Source organism: Dipodomys merriami, unplaced genomic scaffold, assembly GCF_024711535.1.
Source record: "Dipodomys merriami isolate MVZ:Mamm:240054 unplaced genomic scaffold, mDipMer1.0.p SCAF_55, whole genome shotgun sequence".
Taxonomy (NCBI): Eukaryota; Metazoa; Chordata; class Mammalia; order Rodentia; family Heteromyidae; genus Dipodomys; species Dipodomys merriami.
This window is the reverse complement of record NW_027206124.1, coordinates 621692-640221: the sequence shown is the minus strand read 5'-3', so window position 1 is coordinate 640221 and position 18530 is coordinate 621692. Positions and strand designations below refer to the sequence as shown.

General features: G+C 38.7%; 1 protein-coding gene across 19 annotated transcripts in view; it reads left to right on the top strand.

Moving 5' to 3' along the window:
- The window catches only part of LOC138811691 (RNA binding protein fox-1 homolog 2), a 245889-nt gene that overhangs the window by 55291 nt on the left and 172068 nt on the right, over positions 1 to 18530 (top strand). The window contains exon 1 of one of the 19 annotated variants that reach the window (XM_069999414.1): positions 13126 to 13305. The exons of the other annotated variants lie outside the window; for them this stretch is intronic. Within the exon in view, the coding sequence (XP_069855515.1) occupies positions 13264 to 13305 (42 nt within the window). The 5' untranslated portion in view covers positions 13126 to 13263. Of the gene's footprint in view, positions 1 to 13125; positions 13306 to 18530 lie in introns of those variants that run through there. 19 annotated transcript variants of the gene reach the window in all.

Sequence of the window (18530 nt, the reverse complement as noted above, 5' to 3'; positions counted from 1 at the left end):
TATTGGAGATAAGAGTCTCACAAAGGGTTGGGAAGGTGGCTCAGTGGTAGAGCACTTGCCTTGCATATTTGAGGCCCTGGGTTCGATTCCTCAGCACCACATAAGCAGAAAATAAAAAGCCGGAAGTGGTGCTGTGGGTCAAGTGGTAGAGTGCTAGCCTTGAGCTGAAGAGCTGAGGGACAGCGCCCAGATCCAGAGTTCAGGCCCCACGACTGGACCCAGGAAAAAAAAAAAAAAAAAAAAGAGTCTCACGGAGTTTCCTGCTGGGGCTGGCTTTGAACTGTGATCCTCAGATCTCAGCCTCCTGAGTAGCTAGGATTATAGGCATGAGCCACAGAGGCCCAGCCCACTTTTTTCTTAAATAGTGTATTCCCCTCCCTGGGTTATTGGCCTCTGAGTGATATGGGACAGGGGGTGTGGCCTGCAAGACAATTTTACATCTGATAGGCTCTATCCTTTCCCTCCACAACCATATAGTTCCTTTCTGTACAGTTTTTAGGGATATAAGAAATTAAAGTGATGATTGCTAGGTGAAGCTGGAGGCTGGTATTGTATATACTTAGATTTGTATATATTCATTTACTGGTTTCGGAAAGATAGAGGCCCAAGAGTATTAATGGCTAATTAATAACTATCAGGAATGTTATCCATTTCCCCTGAATTTATTTCCACACATTTGCCACACTACCAGAAAGTTCCCATTTTTAAATAGAAAGCATCAGTAAAAGTTCACTTCATGCAGAAATAAATGTAGGCAATTTATTGAAACAAATATTTTCCCTTTGAATGTTAAGAGAATATGCCAGAATTTCTCTTTTGTGCTTTTTACATAGTTTAGAAGACAGGAGCAAAAGTACTTTCATAAAGTTTTTCCTTTATTTAAATTCTTAAAGAGGCCATGTTGATTTACTAAATCTAGCACTTAAAAAAAAGCTATTGTGAAAAAGGGATTTTACTTGTATTCATGTTGTAAATTTCTGGGGGTTCCTGGGCCTAGGGGAGGATGCTAACTCTACAAATGCTTTTAAGTTCTTGTAAGATTCCAGTCACACCAGGAAAGATGGACAAATAAATTCTGAGGTGTGATTTTGAGAAAGGGCATTAAAAGGTTGCAGGCAGGAAATGTAGTCATTCAAAGCATTTATTTATTTATTTATTTATTTATTTATTTATTTATTTATTTATTTATTTATTTATTTATAAAAAGGAAAGGCCTACTAGGAGCCCAGTCCTAACTAATTCCAGATGGGCTTTCTACAACACAAAGGTTTTCAGTGTTTTTCGAAGGGAACTGTGGAAGAGGGCCCCCTGGGCACTTCCTGTGCAGCTCTGCAGTTGCACTCACCTAATCAGAAACATCCCTTATTGCTGGAGCTAATAGGCAGTGCAGCTGTGCTTTTCTTTTTGTACCTTGGTTTGTGGACTGCCCTTTCCTCTCTACTAATTTTACTTTCTTTTCCTCTCAATCTTTCTTCCATTTGTTTTCACAAACAGTAAAACACACACACACAGACGAACAGATACACACACACACACACACACACACACACACACACACACACACACGAGATGGGGGGGAAAAAGAAGAAGAAATGGTCACATGAAGGCAGATGTCAAATATTAAGGAAAGGCTTTTTTTTTTTTCTGGGCATGAGAAGAGTTGGCTAGAACTAAAGAGAATGTGACTGGTTTAGAATATTATGTGAGGATAGTTCATCTACATAGTAGAAGGAGTGTCACTGGCTGTGTTTGTTGGTACCAGAGGGTTCGTTTGGCAGTGACTTCAAACCCAACAGAAGTAGAAATGTGTCGTGCACTCATCCCATGCTGCATTGTTGCCAAGGGAGCATGCCTGCTGTGCTTTGACGTAGGCTTGAACTTGGCTATCTTCCCAACCACTGCAATCTGCACAGCTTAAAAGAGGATTTTGTGATGATGCTCAGCTGCAGGCCCTGTGAATCGTTCTTTCTGGCTCTATAGACTCCATCAGGAATATATTTTATGTATGTACTTGATGCTGTTGGTCCAGATGCCTGGTGATGCCTGTTATACTGAAGCTTTCATTGACTCTCAACTTTCTGGATCTTGTCAATGGTTAAAGAAACTTTGCCATCCCAGGGATTCTTCTGGGTCTTTGCGACTTTATTCTAATATATTTAGTGATTGTATTGATGTTATTGCATAAATGTGAATTTATTGGGATAGACTTTGTAAAACTATGCTATGTAAGAATAAAGATCTCTGCAACGTTGCTTTGTTTTCCTGACATTGTGTCTCATTTCACCCCCTGTGAATAAAATCACATGTTTCCTTGAGCCAAACATAGAATGTTTTCTGATGAAAAAATTTTATGCTGTTTTTAAGTTGTGAAGTTTTTGTCGGAGATAACAGCTTTAGAGCTGAAGTACTTCAATTTTTGGATATTTTGATGTTAGAAATAATAGGTCAGAATATTTGAAATTGGGACTTTTTATGACATCACAGTCATACAATCTTTTGTTGTTGTTGTTGTTTTTAGTTGTGGAGCTTGGACTCAGGGCCTGGGCCCTGTCCCTGAGATTTTTCACTCAAGCTTTTTTTCACTCACTTTTTGCTGCAGCTTTACTTCTCTTTTTCTGGTGGTTAATTGGAGATAAGAGTCTCACTGACTTTCTTGCCTGGGCTGGCTTTGAACCACAGTCCTCAAATCTGAGTCTCCTGAGATTACAGGCATAAGCCATTGGTGCCTGGCTACAGTCACTCATTTTATGAGTAAGTCTAAGCATTCATTATACATTGCAGCTGAAGCATTACCTATGTTTGTAACTATCAACTTGTAATAACAGTTTACCAACAGAGCCTTTCCACCTTTTTTTTGGCCTCCATCTTCCTTTGAATAGGCATGAAGAATAGAATGAAGCTAAGGTGTTTTTTTTTTTTTTTTGGTCAGTCATGGGGCTTGGTACTGTCCCTTAGCTCTTCAGCTCAAGGCTAGCGCTTTACCCCTGGAGCCTCATCACTATTTCCGATTTTCTAGTGGTTTATTGGAGATAAGAATTGATAGGGGTGAATCAATTAGTTATTTTTGAGTGAGAGCACTCTAAAGATCCCTTATGTTTATTTTTTAAAAACTTATGATTTGTTAATTTTGTTCATTTACTCGATGTTATGTCTTTTCCCAATTTGACTAAACTTGATAAGGGTAAGGGCTATATCTTTTCTTACACAGTGTTCACAATGCTGGTAGTTAGGCCTTTGCCTATTATTTTGGGTCAGAGGACTTACTAAATAGTTTCCCATGGACTTTTTCCCACCTTCTTTCTCATTTGATACCTTAGCTTGAGATATTCTCTCAATCTCCACTGATAGATTTTTGGTTTATTTCAGGAAATGTGCATAAGACCTTGAAGTCCAGGCTCTGAAGCATCTGGTTCACCTTGACCTCTCTAAAATTAGCAGACATGTCCTGTTCTGCTTGTATGTTTAGAAGAGGAACAAAATTCTATTTTGAGGTCTATTATAAAATAGGAGAATAAAGAAAACTAGATGACTCTATTTGCCTTAAAACCTCTACTCATGGGGCTGGGAAGGTGGCTCAGTGGTAGAGCGCTTGCCTTGCATGCATGAGGCCCTGGGTTCGATTCCTCAGCACCACATAAGCAAAGAGGAAAAAAAGCCGGAAGTGGCTGTGGCTCAAGTGGTAGGGTGCTAACCTTGAGCTGAAGAGCTGAGGGACAGCACCCAGGCCCAGAGTTCAGGCCCCACTACCAGACCCCCGCCCCCCCTCCCAAATAAAAACCTCTACTCATCTAAATTGGATTAATGACTCTTTTTTTCCTTTAGCATCTTTCAACTTTCCATTTAATTGATTTTTCTTAAATTTATAAAAATCATATATCTGTACCTGATCTTTCATTCACTGAGATCCTTTCTGAAGTTTGGCTTAAAAAAAAAACTTTTCTCCCCAAGACCACAAATAACAGATAAGCAAAATTATGGGTAAGAAATTGGAAAACATTGAAGAAAAAAATTAGGATTGTGTGGGTATGTGAAAGCATATGTATCCACACACACACACACACACACACACACACACGTAAACGCGTGCATGCACCCGCGCGTGTGCACGCGCGCACACACACACCCATCTTTTTCCTTCCCTGTCCTTCTTGTCTCTTTCTTAGCTAGAATGACATAGTTTTTTAAATTTCTGGGGAAAATTGTGTAATTTATGGATTCTCTTGTACCTTTTAGGTAATAGGCTAGAAAATATTGGACTTCTAAAGATCGTTTTTGTACTCTTAAGTGGTAATTGATGTGATATATATATATATATATATATATATATAGAGAGAGAGAGAGAGAGAGAGAGAGAGGAAGTAATAGCAATAATAAAGCAATGTCTTTATCCTGCTGTTTTTTGTTGAGATAGAAATTTGCTTGAGTGCAGAGGATGGTGGAAGTATATGTATTATTTTGGGGCTCTCATTTCAAAGTTTATTGTAATTTTTTTGTTCAGGTGATGTACAGAGGGGTTATAGTTACATAAGTAAGATAATGAGTACATTTCTTGTTGAACTTTTTATCCCCTCCTCATTTTTCTACATCTTTCCCTCCCCCTCCAAGTTTATTTAGATGTTAAATACCACTAATATTCCAGGGTCATGTTAACAGCTAACATTAATGTATTAGCTTGTTTTTTATTTTAATAATGAAATATTAGGCTGGATGTGTGTGTGTATAGATAGATAGATAGATAGATAGATAGATAGATAGATAGATAGATAGATAGATAGATAGATAGATATAGATAGATAGATAGGCTTACTTGAAATTCACAGTTTTGGAAGCCCGTATATAGTACTGGCTCTGGCTAGGGCCCCCTAGCTCTATTACCTCATGGCTGATGGCTCCATCATGGCAGGAGTGTCTAAGCTATGGGAGGACGAGATCGTGCTTATTGAAGGTGAGGTTGGCTTGCTCTTCTAACAGCTTTCTCTTGAGAGTACTAACTCAGGGCCCTGTGACTACATTCATCCCTTCCAAGGGCATGTGTCCCCAATTACCTAGTGACCTTTCACTAAAACTGCTTTTTTTTTTTTTTGGTGCCAGTAATGGGGCTTGAACTCAGAGTTTGGGTACTGCTCCTTAGCTTTTTCACTCAGGGCTAGTATTCTACCACTTGAGCCACATCTCCACTTTTGGTTTTTGGGGGTTAATTGGAGATACAGGTCTCATGGGCTTGCTGGAATTTTCTGCCTGGGCTGGCTTTGATCTTGGATCTGAGCCTCCTGAGTAGCTAGGATTATAGGTGTTGAGTCACCAGCACCCTGCTCAGACCTGTTGTCTTTTAAAGGTTTCATTTTCTCAATGCCACCATATCAAATACTGGAACTTCAACAGATGAATCCTTGGAGGACATATTGAAACCTTATCCATATAACATAGCACTTAATATTCAGGGCAGAGATCATCTCTAACAATCATTTCCATTTCTTGTGGCATTTAACACAGTCCTGGCACATAAGAGGCACTTGCTGAATGCTTAATGAATTTAATTTAGTTTAATTTTCCTTGACCTAGATGGGAGAAAGTTTCACTTGTGCATTTTATACACATGCATATGATGTGCCTTGGAATCTTAAAATATATTTTTAAGTGCTATTTACATTTTTAGAAGGTGATGTAGGCAAACATCTTCACAATACTCTACTTGAACAAGATATAACCATTAACTAAAGGAACCTGACTGTTTTAAAACTTCAGAAATATCTATTCATTAAAAGACACTATTTAGAAAGTGAAAATGGGAGCCAGGTGCTGGTGGCTCACACCTGTAGTCCTAGCTAGGCAGGAGGCTGAGATCTGATGATCATAGTTCAAAGCCAGCCTGGTCAGGAAAGTGCATGAGACTCTTATCTTCAATTAACCACCAGAAAGCCAGAAGTGGTGCTATGGCTCAAAGTGGTAGAGCGATAGCCTTGAGTAAAAAGAGTTCAGGGACAGCAACCAAGCCCTGAGTTTAAGCCCTATGACCAACGAAAATAGTGAAGCAGGGAGGGTAGGATTGGAAGTGTGGCTCAGTTGGTAGAGTGTTAGCCAATGAGCCAAGGTGTCAGGTACTGAGTTTGAGTATGGGTAACTCCTATGAAACAATATAGAAAGTCTATGATTTAATTTTTTGAACAGCCCATAACAAAGTAGGCAAAATGTAGGAATAGGTACTTTACAAAAGATGATACTTAAATGCCCAAAAAGTAGTTACCATCATTAGTCATCGAGGAAAAGTAGATGACCACAATGAGATACTAGTATATTCTCTCCAGAATGACAAATGACAAAGATGGATCTTACTAAGCATGGACAAGGATATTTAGCATGTGGACTTCATGGACTGCTAGTGGGAGCATATAACTTTGAAAAGAACTGGTCGTTGGCAGTGTTTCCCAAGGCTGGACATTGTCTTCAGCAATTCTGCTCCTAAGAGAATGTATACACTTGTGTAGTAAAACCTGTGTACAAGAGTGTACATAGAGCCAGGTGCCCGTGACTCATGCTGGTATTCCTAGCTATTCAGAAGGCTGAGATCTGAGGATCATGGTTCAAAGCTTGCTGGAGCAGGAAAGTCTGTAAAACTCTAGTTGAACACCAAAAAGTTGCAAGTGGAACTGTACTCAAGTGCTAGTTCACTAGCCTTGAGCGCAGAAGCTTAGGTACAGCGCCTAGGCCCTAAATGCGTGCACTCATGTGTGCGTGCACACACACAGTGTACATAGCAGCATTTTAAAAAATAGCTTGAGCCAGAAATAGCACACATGTCTTTTAATGCTATTGTAATATTTTTTGTAGACTATACTTGTAAAATAGAATAAACTAAACAAATGGATCTGTTTTATAGGACAATTTGGCATGAAAGGAACTAACACAAAGAGTAGATAGCATGTGATTGCATTTGTATAAAGTTCAGACAGTCTTTTTTTTTTTTTTTTTTGATTAAAGGAATCTATATCTGCTTGCCAAATACCCAACGCTAACCATTTTAAATCTGTGGTGTTAATGTCATTGTTGTAAACTGGTGGAAGTGAGTTTGTAGAGGTAATTTTCAGAGGTGCAGGATGGATATTGACTGTTATTGTTCTGTTTGTTTGTTTTAAACGTGGTGCTGATTATTTGAGTGGGTTTATTTTATGAGAATGCTCTTATGATTTCTTTTGCCCATTGTTATCTATGTAGTCACTTAAGTAAAAAGATTACTGGAGAAGAATTTTTTTGTTCTGTGATTGCTATAGGTGATAGGTAGCTTCTCATACACATAATAGCTTTTACCTGTCAAGCTGGCAGGGTGGGGGGCTCCACATGCATTTGTTTTTTTTTTTTTTTAATTTAATTTTATTTGTGAGCATACTGTACAGAGGAGTTACAATTACATGGGCAGGATAATGCGTACATTTCTTACCAAGCATTGCAGCCTCCTCCTTTGTTTACCCTTCACATCCCTTCCCAGCCTCCCCCCTCCCCCCAATCCCAATCCTTCTCCTTCCCCCCCCTTCTCCCCTCCCCCCCCCCGCACCCACATTGTAAAGCTCGTTTTGGACATGACAACTTGTACTTCTCATTGTTGCAACAGGTCCACCTGTATCCTTAAACAACTGGTTTTTCCCCATCTCCTCCACAAGTTATACTGACATCAAATATAGTGAAAGCAGGGGTTATACTGTGGGGGAGGGACATACAAAGCAACAAAGAGATAATCTTATAAATGCGTTAGAAACATATGCATGAAAGAAAAAAACATTAAAATATATATCTAAGGGTTCATTTTTCTGACATCACATTATCTGACCTTTTCCGCTTGACTCATACATCTACTAGATATTACAAATAAGGGAAACCATGGGACCTATGTTTCTTTGGGCCTGGCTTACTTCACTTAATATAATTTTTTCCAAGTTTTTCCATTTCCTAACAAATGGGGCAATGTCATTCTTTCTGATGGAGGCATAGAATTCCATTGTATATATATACCACATTTTCTTGATCCATTCATCTACTGAGGGGCATCTGGGTTGGTTCCATATCTTAGCTATTCCACATGCATTTGTGTGCTTTTGAATTAGAATGTTGGATAGAGATGATGAAGGTGCTTTTTTTTTTTTTTTTTTTGCCAGTCCTGGGGCTTGAACTCAGGGCCTGGGCACTGTCCCTGAGCTTCTTTTGCTTGAGGGTAGCACTCTACCACTAAGTCACATTCTCAGTGCGGCTGCTTCTTTTTTTTTTTTTGTCGGTGATGGCTCTTGAACTCTGGGCCTGGGTGCTGTCCCTGAGCTCTTCAGCTAAAGGCGAGTGCTCTACCACTTGAGCCACAGCACCACTTCCACTTTTCTGGTGGTTTATTGGAGATAAGCATTTCACAGACTTTGCTGTCCAAGCTGGCTTTGAACTGCGATACTCAGATCTCAGCCTCCTGAGTGGCATGAGCCACCAGATCCTGCTTGCTTTTTTTTTTTTTTTTAAATTAAAGGAATCTATATCTATCTATATCTGCTTGCCAACACTAACCATTTAAAAGAACTATAGGAAAAGAGAATTGATGAACAAACTCCATGGATCACTTTTCAGACCAATTCTTTGAGAAGAGTAAGAAAACTCTTAACTGATTTCAAATTAGGAATTATTTTACAGATAAAAGCACTTCTTCATTGAGGTTTTCAACCACTTATGCCTTCATTTTCAGGAGAATATACCTTATTTTGGTATTTAGTTTTATCATAGAGCCTGTGATGAGACAAAAATCGCCACATGGTATTAAAGTGTTCGAACCTTTATGGAAATCTAACCTAGAGTAAAATATTTTAGGAAAGACTAGTAGAATGAGGTGGACAATCTAGGAGAGGTTGCCTTGGGTTTTAAATTTATTATTATTATTATTACAATATACCTGAGATTTTGCCAAGCATGCCATGTTGTCTAATGACCCTACCTCTGTTACTCTTGGAATGCTCCCTGGAATTCCCATAATGTCCTCACTTACCTAAACAAACTGCTGCTCATTCTTCATGACCTGTTCTAAAGCTAGCCAGTCCTGCACACTCAATACACCTTTGCCATGTTGCATTATCACACATAGTTGTGTTTATTTGTGCTTCAGTACTAACCTATGTTAGTATTGAACATGATAGGTGTTCAGTAAATACTGAAATAATGGATGATTGGACATATTTTGTGAAAGATAATAGCTTCTTTCTAAAGAATAAAGTTTGATTGTAGTAGACACATGCCTTAAAATTGTTTCTAGAAGATGTAATAGTGTACATTATCTTTTCAGTAAAAGTAAGGGTGTGTATTTACAGCAGTATGTGATTCACATGGATATCAAACAAACATGACCTTGGCCTCTTTTAGCATGGTCCTCTAATCACCTGACTTAATTTCAGTAAAATCCCTGGAGAAATGCTCTGATTCTATTTGTAGAATGTAGAAGTTACAAATCTGCAGTATAGATCCTGACTACATTAAAATTTGTGGATTAAAATCAATAAATGAGAGACTAGGTCATGGTTCAGTGATAGAGCTCATGTTTGTATGTATAAAGATGCAGGTTTATCCCTGACTTCCTCTCCTCTCCCCTCCCCCCTCCAAAAGAAATAAAATGCTGGGCGCCATTGGCTCAGGCCTGTAATCCTAGCTACTCAGGAGGCTGAGATCTGAGGCTCCTGGTTCAAAGCCAGCTGGGGCAGGAAAGTCCGTGAAACTCTTATCTCCAATAAACCACCACCAGAAAACCGAAAGTGGCGTTGTAGCTCAAGTGGTAGAGTGCTAGCCTTGAGCTGAAGAGCTGCGGGACAGTGCTCAGGCCCAGAGTTCAGGCCCCACGACTGACGGAAAAAAAAGAAAGAAAGCAAAACCAACAGATGAGATTCTGTAGGCATTGTGACACTATGACTGTTAGCTTCCTTTCATCTCAAATGTTAGAAAATTGAATTCGATTGTTAGCTGAAAATGTGTCTTTTCACTTTAGCATGTAATCTCTCGATAGTTTTTAATTTGAAAAGATCTGAGTGGAATCATTACTGTTTGTCCAGAAGGTTAGAATAATAGGATTAGAATAATAAATGAATAAGTATTGAATGCCTGCTTAGGGCTTAATATGGGTTAGTAATATAAAAAAATAATGACTTTGAACTTTATGTCAAGCAACATATATTTCATAAGAGATGTAAGAGAATATAGATACAAAATAATTTCTAGGTGTTTCCAATCCTATTTGTAAATGGGAGGCCAAGTAGAAAAATACTTAGCCAGGTACCAGTAGTTCATACCTGTAATCCAAGGTACTTAGGAAGTGGGTATTGAGAGGATGGTGTTTTCAGGCTGGATTGGACAGAAAATTAACTAGATTCCTCCTCAGCTCTTGTCATTCCAACATTGTAAGGGTTTGTGGTTCCAGGCCAATTTGGGGGGAAAAAGTTTGAGACCCCTATTTCAACAAAAAAATCTGTGTGTGGTGACTCATTTCCTATCATCCAAGCCATGGCTAGAGGCATAAATAAGATGAATGAAGCCCAGGCTAGCCCAGGCAGAAATCAGACCCTATTCTAAAACATAACTAGAGCAAAAACAGCCCCTAGTGAGGTGCTGGTGGTTTGTGTCTGTAAGCTTAGCTGCTCAGGTGGCTTAGATCTGAGGAATTACAATTCCAAGCCAGCCTAAGTAGGAAAATCCACGAGACCCTTGTTTCCAGTTAACCACCAAAAAGCATGAAATGGAGCTGTGGCTCAAGTGGTTAGAGCCCTAGCATTGAGTAAAAAAAGCTCAGGGACAGCACCCAGTTCCTGAGTTGAAGCCCTAGGTGCAAACTAAAAGGTGCAAACAAAAAAAGGCCAGGTGGCTCCTAGAGGCATGGTTCAAGTAGTTAAACAGCTACCTAGCAATTGTAGGCTGTTTTCAGTCTTCAGCAGCATCAAAACAAGAAACAAAATGCATAGGTTTCAGAATTTAAAGAGACCTAAGTTAGAATCATGCTTTAAAAAAATCAAATAATGAATCACATAACTGTGGTTACATCGACATTTGTGAGCTCTGTTTCTCCTTTTGCAAAATGTAGATTAGGAGTATATACAATAATGTTTTTGTTTTTCTTTTTGAGAAAGCGACAACTCAAATATAAACCCTCTAGCATAAGACACACTTGAATGAAAGAGGATATAGAACTTTTGAACTACATCAACCCACTTAATCCAGAGCATTGCTGATAGATTTTGTAATGAAAGTCCAGTTAATTAATGTGATAGGTAAGTCTTTTGTTTTGTTTTTGTCAATCCTGGGGCTTGGACTCAGGGCCTGGGCACTGTGCCTGAGCTTCTTATGTCCAAGGCTAGCACTCTACCACGTGGGTCACAGTACTATTTCTGGCTTTTTCTGTTTATGTGGTACCAAGGAATTGAACCCAGGGCTTCATGCATGCTAGGAAAGCACTCTACCACTAAGTCACATTCCCAGCTCATTAGGTAAGTCTTAGAAACAGCTTTAAGTCTTTCTATGTAGGAAGACCTGAGAGTAGTAAAACGGTTTATGCTCTTCATAGCCTATGGAGTCATCTGAACTGGTAGTACACACAGAAATGGTTTCACAGAAGGACTGACTTGTTAGTAGTCAGTGAGGAGTAGAACAAGAATGCAGGCACCTCAGAAATGGGGTACTCATACTCTACCATCCCTACTTCCACACAAGTTTTGGTTTACTAGCATATACTGCAAACTTTGGTGTTTCCCACAGCAGTTGCAAAGCTTATTTTAGATGACCATGGGCAGTTTTACTTTGTTAAATATTCCAGATTGTTTGAATTCTGTTTGAGGCAGACAACTGTTTCTTACCATGCTAAATTATTTTGCATTTTTTCTTTCTCTTTTTGCTGTTGGAGAGTTGGGTATGCTGGAGTTAAGTCTCTGGTCCTGCAAACCAAAAATTCTAATTCCCTAGTTGCATCTTAACTTTTATCTACTCCCCTTTCTACTACAGGCTTTGACCTGCTTGGAGCCTTTCTTTCCTATTTGGTCATTATTGATGTTTTGTCCTTCAGAGTCATTCATATAGGACATAGCCACTGGGTTGATTGAGTATTTAGCAATCCAGTGTGGCTCTAAGAAAGAATTACTTCCTAGGGAGGGAAAGTGGGCAGTTGAGCTGGTTTATTTCTTAGGCATCATTTAAGGAAAGTGAATAGCTATTTCAAAATGAGAATTTAGATTAAGAAATAGTAGGGCCAGTTCCAAACTTATTAGTCACAAGTTGGCTAGTCTTGACATATTTTGGAAACCTATTTAGGAACTATGTGATTCAAGAAATAAAATATATTTTATAATATATATCTATGATTCTATTCTGAAAGGTTATTTTTAGAAGTTCATGTTCTTGTGGGGATCTCAAATTTCTGATTATATCTGTAGGAATTTTGCTAATCATGATGTTAATTTATTTTTTTATTCAGTTCCTTTGGCTTAGGGACCTAAACTACATTAATCTTGTCAGTAATTCCTATACCATCCCTGTGTGAGTGCTGAGTTTTAGATGATGCATGTGAAAACTTGCTCCAGTTTCCATAGTAGGTCAGTTCCTGGGATGGAAAATTGGACCCAGACTTCAGATTCTTCCAACTTAGTGTGTGTGGTCACAGAAGTGTATGGTTTTTCTACCCCCACTTCTTCCTTATTCATTTTTTCTTGCTTTGATGGCGTTCCTGATCCTTGCCTGGGGATGGAGGGAAGCAGAAGATTTAGGTTCAGTACACAAAATATCCCAAATGTTACTTGTATGGTTTTCTTCTTCCTCTTTCTTTCCCACCCGTTCCTTCCTCTCTTGCTTTTTCTTCTCATGGGAAGAGGTGAGTGTGAGAATTTTTTCTGTGCCAATCTCGTATACGAGGCAGGCAGTCTAATTATTTTTAAGGCTCAGCACATATTACCACTTGCTTCTGGCTTGGGTCCATAGTAAAACAACCACTTTGGGTTGGGATCGAGGGAAGGGTGGAGCGTAGAAGGATATTTCTCCATATTTTTTTAGTCATAAGATTCTGAATCCTAAGTAGCTAAATTTAGCTCAGGTTCCTGTTCAAAGCATCATTTTTTTTGAGGGGCAGGCGGTGGGGGCAGAACGGAAAACCTTTTTGTGTATCCTGCTCCATGAAGCCAATAGGGAAGCAGGAGGAGGTGAGGTTGCCATGGAGATCGTAGCTGTGTGCAAGGGGAGAGCAGCAGGGTTTAGAATTCCAGGAAGGAAGAGAGAGTGATGTCATCAGATTCCATGGACCAGCCCAGGAACCCCTGTGAGGTTGGTGGGGAGTTGGGTGTGTGTATGGGGGGGGGGTGGAGTGGGAGTTTGTACAGGGGAACTGTGGCCTCAATAAGGTGTGGGGAGTCCAGTTCAAGCAGAGGTTGGTTGAATGGAATTGTGCTGATCTGCATTAATGCCTGGTTTAAGGGGAGAAAAAAAATCTGTAAATCATTCTGAATTTGCAGAATATTTTCTTCATTGAAAAGAATATTCTTAACAAAGGAGCTCATCTGATGTAAAAATGTGATTATCTTTTTATAGTTATATCCCTGTAGTATTGTGTGTGCCTTACTTGTTAATGTGAGGATATTTGTGTGCATATATATATATATATATATATATATATATATATATGCCTTTATACAATGCTGTTTTTGGTGCTGCATGCAACTAAATGCTTCATTAATGCCTGTTTATGATATTATTATAATATGGCTGTATGTGTATAAATAAAATTCTTTGAAAGAAAAGAAAACTAAAGCAGTTGCTTTTGCAGCAGAAAGGAAAATTGCATGCTTCAAGACAGTTCTGAGAATATGCATGTTTGTGTTGATTATGAAGGGTAAATATATTTCTTCAGGCATGTCTAAAAGCCTGATTTTGAAAAACAACATAACAAAATAAAAACCAAATGAAACAGGACCAGTGCATTCACATGAATTTGTCCTTGAAAATAAGTCACCTTGGCTCTACTGATGCAAGCATTGCGCAAAACATAAAGAACTCTCATTTAGAATCGGCTTTAGAGGTGAATGATGAGGAAAACAATGGATTTTTCATTTTAAAAACCTAAGTTGATCAGACACTAGGGTTTTTTTTTTAAACTATTTTTGAGTTGACGTCTCCTAGTTTTGTGGTATTGTCAAAAAGCAAATTCATGCTCATCAGCTTTTATTCCAGCTAAAGATACTTAAAGTCACGTGTTTAGGTTCTGAAGACATTTTCAATTTTAGATCAAAAGCTCTTGCATTTTATAGTTTAGCAGTAATGTCCTGAATGATGGCAGCTTCTGAGGAATGAAAGCATAGTTCTCCTAGGGCGACATCTTCTGAGGTGACCCATTTGGATTCATTTGTTCAAGTGTGTATGTTAAAACTGCCTGGCGGCAGTGCAGTGGTAGTGATGTGTTCCAATGCTCAGATTTTGGAGTCAGATTAAGTCTGAGTCTGTGTTCTGCTCTTCACTTATTGGTCTTGTACAAGCAACAGTCTTTTTATTTTCCTTATATATAAAATGGAAAGGGTAGTGTTACAAGTACCAGCCTTATAACATAGTTGGAGGATTAAGTAAGCTAATAGGTAAAACACTTAGACATTTGGTAGTTCTCAATTAGTGTTTGTTGTTTATTGCCAATAACTGTACATTTTTTTGAAATTAAGAAATATAATGTAGAGGTGCCTGGACATAGGAAAGACCAGTGGTCCCTATTCAGTACTAATGTCAACCTAGACCTCATTCCAGACACCATGGAATCCAAGAGGAAGGAGCTTAGAAATCTGTAGTGTTTAAGTGATTCCTATAGGTGATCAGCTAGGATTAGGAAACATTTTGTGAAATCCATTTAGTGAATGGCCCAAGCACCAGAAACATCATCATCATGACAGGAAGTCACAGGACTCTCAGGTGCCACCCAGACCTGCTGAATGGAGTCTACATTTTAGTAGGGTCCTAGTGGCCTGTTGTTTTTTTTTTTTTTTTTTTTTAAATTCAAATTTAAGGAGCATTGCTTTTCTTCTCTTGTTGGGAATAATAACTGGGGAATAATAACTGGATGATGTTGACAGGTCAGGGTAAAGGTGATGCATCTCTCAATTATCTCCAGTGCTGGGAGAGAAACATTTGGATAATGTGCAGATAAAACATATGTTGACTTTTCCCAATTCCCTAGCATTTTCTGGACTAAGCTACTGTGTCCCATGTAATAGAAAGAATAGAATTTTGATTGTGGCTTATGGCTCTGTTAATATCAGCTGTTTAGCCTTGGTCCAGTTAACCTTTGTTAACTTCGCTCTCTTCACTTGATAGTGGGAATAATCCACAGATCATAACAATTGGCATAAATTATTTAGCACATTTCAGTATCTGTGTAAGTTATAGACATTTGCCTCTCCTTCAGTATTTTGGGTGAATCTGTATAGTAGTTTTGTCCCTCAAAAAGGGCCATCACTTGAGTTCCAGTTCCATCAATATCTCAGGTATTTAATTTTTCTTGCAGGAAACTATCCTTACAGTTTTTTGTTTTGTTTTGTTTTTATTTTTTTGTCAATCTTGGGGCTTGAACTCTGGGCCTGGGTGCTGTCCTTCAGCTCTTCAGCTCAAGACTCACCCTCTATCACTTGAGCCACAGCGCCACTTCAGGCTTTTTCTGCTTATGTGGTGCTGAGGAATTGAATCCAGGGCCTCATGCATGCAAGGCAAGCACACTACCACTGAGCCACCTTCCCAGCCCCCCTTACAGTTTTTTCTGCCTCCTTTTCCTTACAGATTACCTTTTTATTAAAATGTTTACTATTACCAAAGAGGGCTAGACGAGTAAGAATTGTAGGAGTTGAATAGTGGAATGGTTATAGGAATTAGATTCCTAATTGTTGACCATTTGTTTAAAAATGATGTTTTAAAAAAATCTTTGTTTGGGGGCTGGGAAGGTGGCTCAGTGGTAGAGCGCTTGCCTTGCATGCCTGAGGCCCTGGGTTCGATTCCTCAGCACCACATAAGCAAAAAGAAAAAACCCGGAAGTGGCGCTGTGGCTCAAGTGGTAGAGCGCTAGCCTTGAGCTGAAGAGCTGAAGGACAGCACCCAGGCACAGAGTTCAGGCACCATGACCGGACCAAAAAAAAAAAAAAAAAAAAAATCTTTGTTTTAAGGGTATTGGAGAGGGTGATAGGCTTTGTTAGGAGAATGGGTACCGGGGGCCGCGGGGGGCCCAGGGGATACTGGGCTAACAGGGAGGTTGACTGAGGATGAATATGGTTGGAATAGCTGTTTGCATCTATTAAAATGGAACTGTGAGCTAGTGGAGGTTGTGTTGGGAAGTGGGAAAGAGAGTAAGAGAATGATGGGGCAAGATTGATTGGATTACATTGTACACTTGTGTGGAATGTCACAGTAAACTCCCCCACCCTTGTACAACTAAAGTATGCTAATAAAACCTTTGTCTCAAGGAAAAAAATAACTCTCAAACTCAGCTGATTTTTTTTATGGTCTTTTAGATTAGTTGTAAGCAAAAGCATAGTAATTATCAGCATGTAGGTGGCTGATTTGACAAGTAATGAATATTGTTTTGTTCCTGAGTAGGGAATCAGTGTAGTAAGAGGAAGTTCTGGGACTTGCTGTAGGGACACTAGAAGTAAATGGCAGGGAGTTTAGGTCTGAGAATTGGCAGTTGTAGCCAGAAGGTTATTGGAAGCTGTAGGATGAAAAGAAAATAAAAAAGTCCAGTTTGCTCAGTCATACAGATCTTAAGGGTCTGAGGTATAAGGCAGTATAGTGAACTCAAGCAGATAGTAAAAATGGTTAAACTAATAACTTGCTTTATAGAGCAAGTGTACTTCTGGGTGTCTTCATATATTATACCTAATCTTAACATCCTTGGCAAAATGTAGCTGTAGTCACATGTATTTTACTGATTAGAATATTAAGGCTCAGAGGGTTGAATAACTTGTCCTAAGTCACTTAACTGATAAGCAACAGAGCTGGTTTGACAAATAGCAGGATTAATGAAGTGATTGCTGTAAAAGTGAAATTGACATGGCTAGTATATACCAATCAAACTAAAATGTATTATTTTGTCTGTAGTGGCTTTTTGGACAGAATTATTAATTTAAATGTAGGGGTAGGATATTCAACATGTAAGCCTATCTCAAAGGGATAGTTTGAGTATTACAAAGTGATTTTTGGGATGTGTTTTCTATGTACTCTGAGGTGAATTAAGGGGTATCTTTTTTTTTTTAATGCCAAACTTGTAAAGCGTTCAGTGAAACACCAGGATATCAGAACACAAAACTAATTTGTTTGTTGCTATCAATTGGGTATATAGTCACAATAAGTTTTTGCATAATCATGTTTGCCATTTCATTCAGATCCAGATGATTTCAATGATTGCACAAAGTAAATCATATTATTAGATTTGTAAGTTCTAGTTGGAAAAACTCCAAATTGCAGTTGGAAGACTTGGACTTCAGGCCTCTTTTTGATATGAACTGCCTGTGAGATCTTGGGTTCCTCATTTAATGTCAGTGACTCTCAATCTGAGTTTCTCTTATCAATCAAAGGGAGATATAATTGTCCCTTTCTCAGTGTCTTCAGGGACTGGTTCCAGAACGCCCTCAGATACCAAGATTAGCTCAAGTCCCTTACATAAAATGACATAGTATTTGCATATAACCTGAATTTGCATATAACCAAGAAAATTTGTTGAAGAAATAACTATGGGAAGAGAAAAGGCATAACCATGTGAGAGGAGCAATGGAGGATCATTAATACTGGAATGATTTATGTGAGATTTTAAGTAGTTAACCCTGGTCTTAGTAAGAAAGCAGTGAAGGAGTAGATGGAAGCTGCTGGACTTGCTAAGTGACTTATTTTACCCCCTCTGCAAGTACTCATTCAAATAACATCAGGAAGGATGGCTTTCTTCATTTGTGTAATACTGTGTACTACATTGTCATTTAATTGAGTAGATATATTAACCTTTCTAAAGTGAACAGTTTAGAGGCATACGGTGTATTTGCAGTATTGAACAACCAACCACCACCCTATCATCTAAACATTTTTATCACCTACCTGAACCAGTCACTTTTTATTTCACATTCTTTCTTGCCCCTGGCTAGCACCAGTCTGCTTTATGTTTCCTTGATTTTTTTCCTATTGTAGATGTGTCATATAAATGGAATAAAAATATGTATTTTTTTCTGCTGACTTCTTTCTCTTATATTAATGTTCCTGGTACATTAGTAAGTGCTGCAACATGAATGAACCTTGAAAAACTAACCTTTTCTACAACTGAAGAGTATTTCTTTATGTGAACTAATCATAATTTGTTTATCTGCCCCTCAGTTGATGTATTTGTTTGGTAGTTTTTGCCTTTTGGCAACTTTGAATAAAGCTTCCAGGAACATGTGTGTACAAGTATTCTGTGTAAGTACCTGTTTTTCTGTTCTGTTAAGTTTACACCTAGGAGTGAAATTGCTGGATCAAGTGGTAGCTTCTTTGAAACTGCCAAA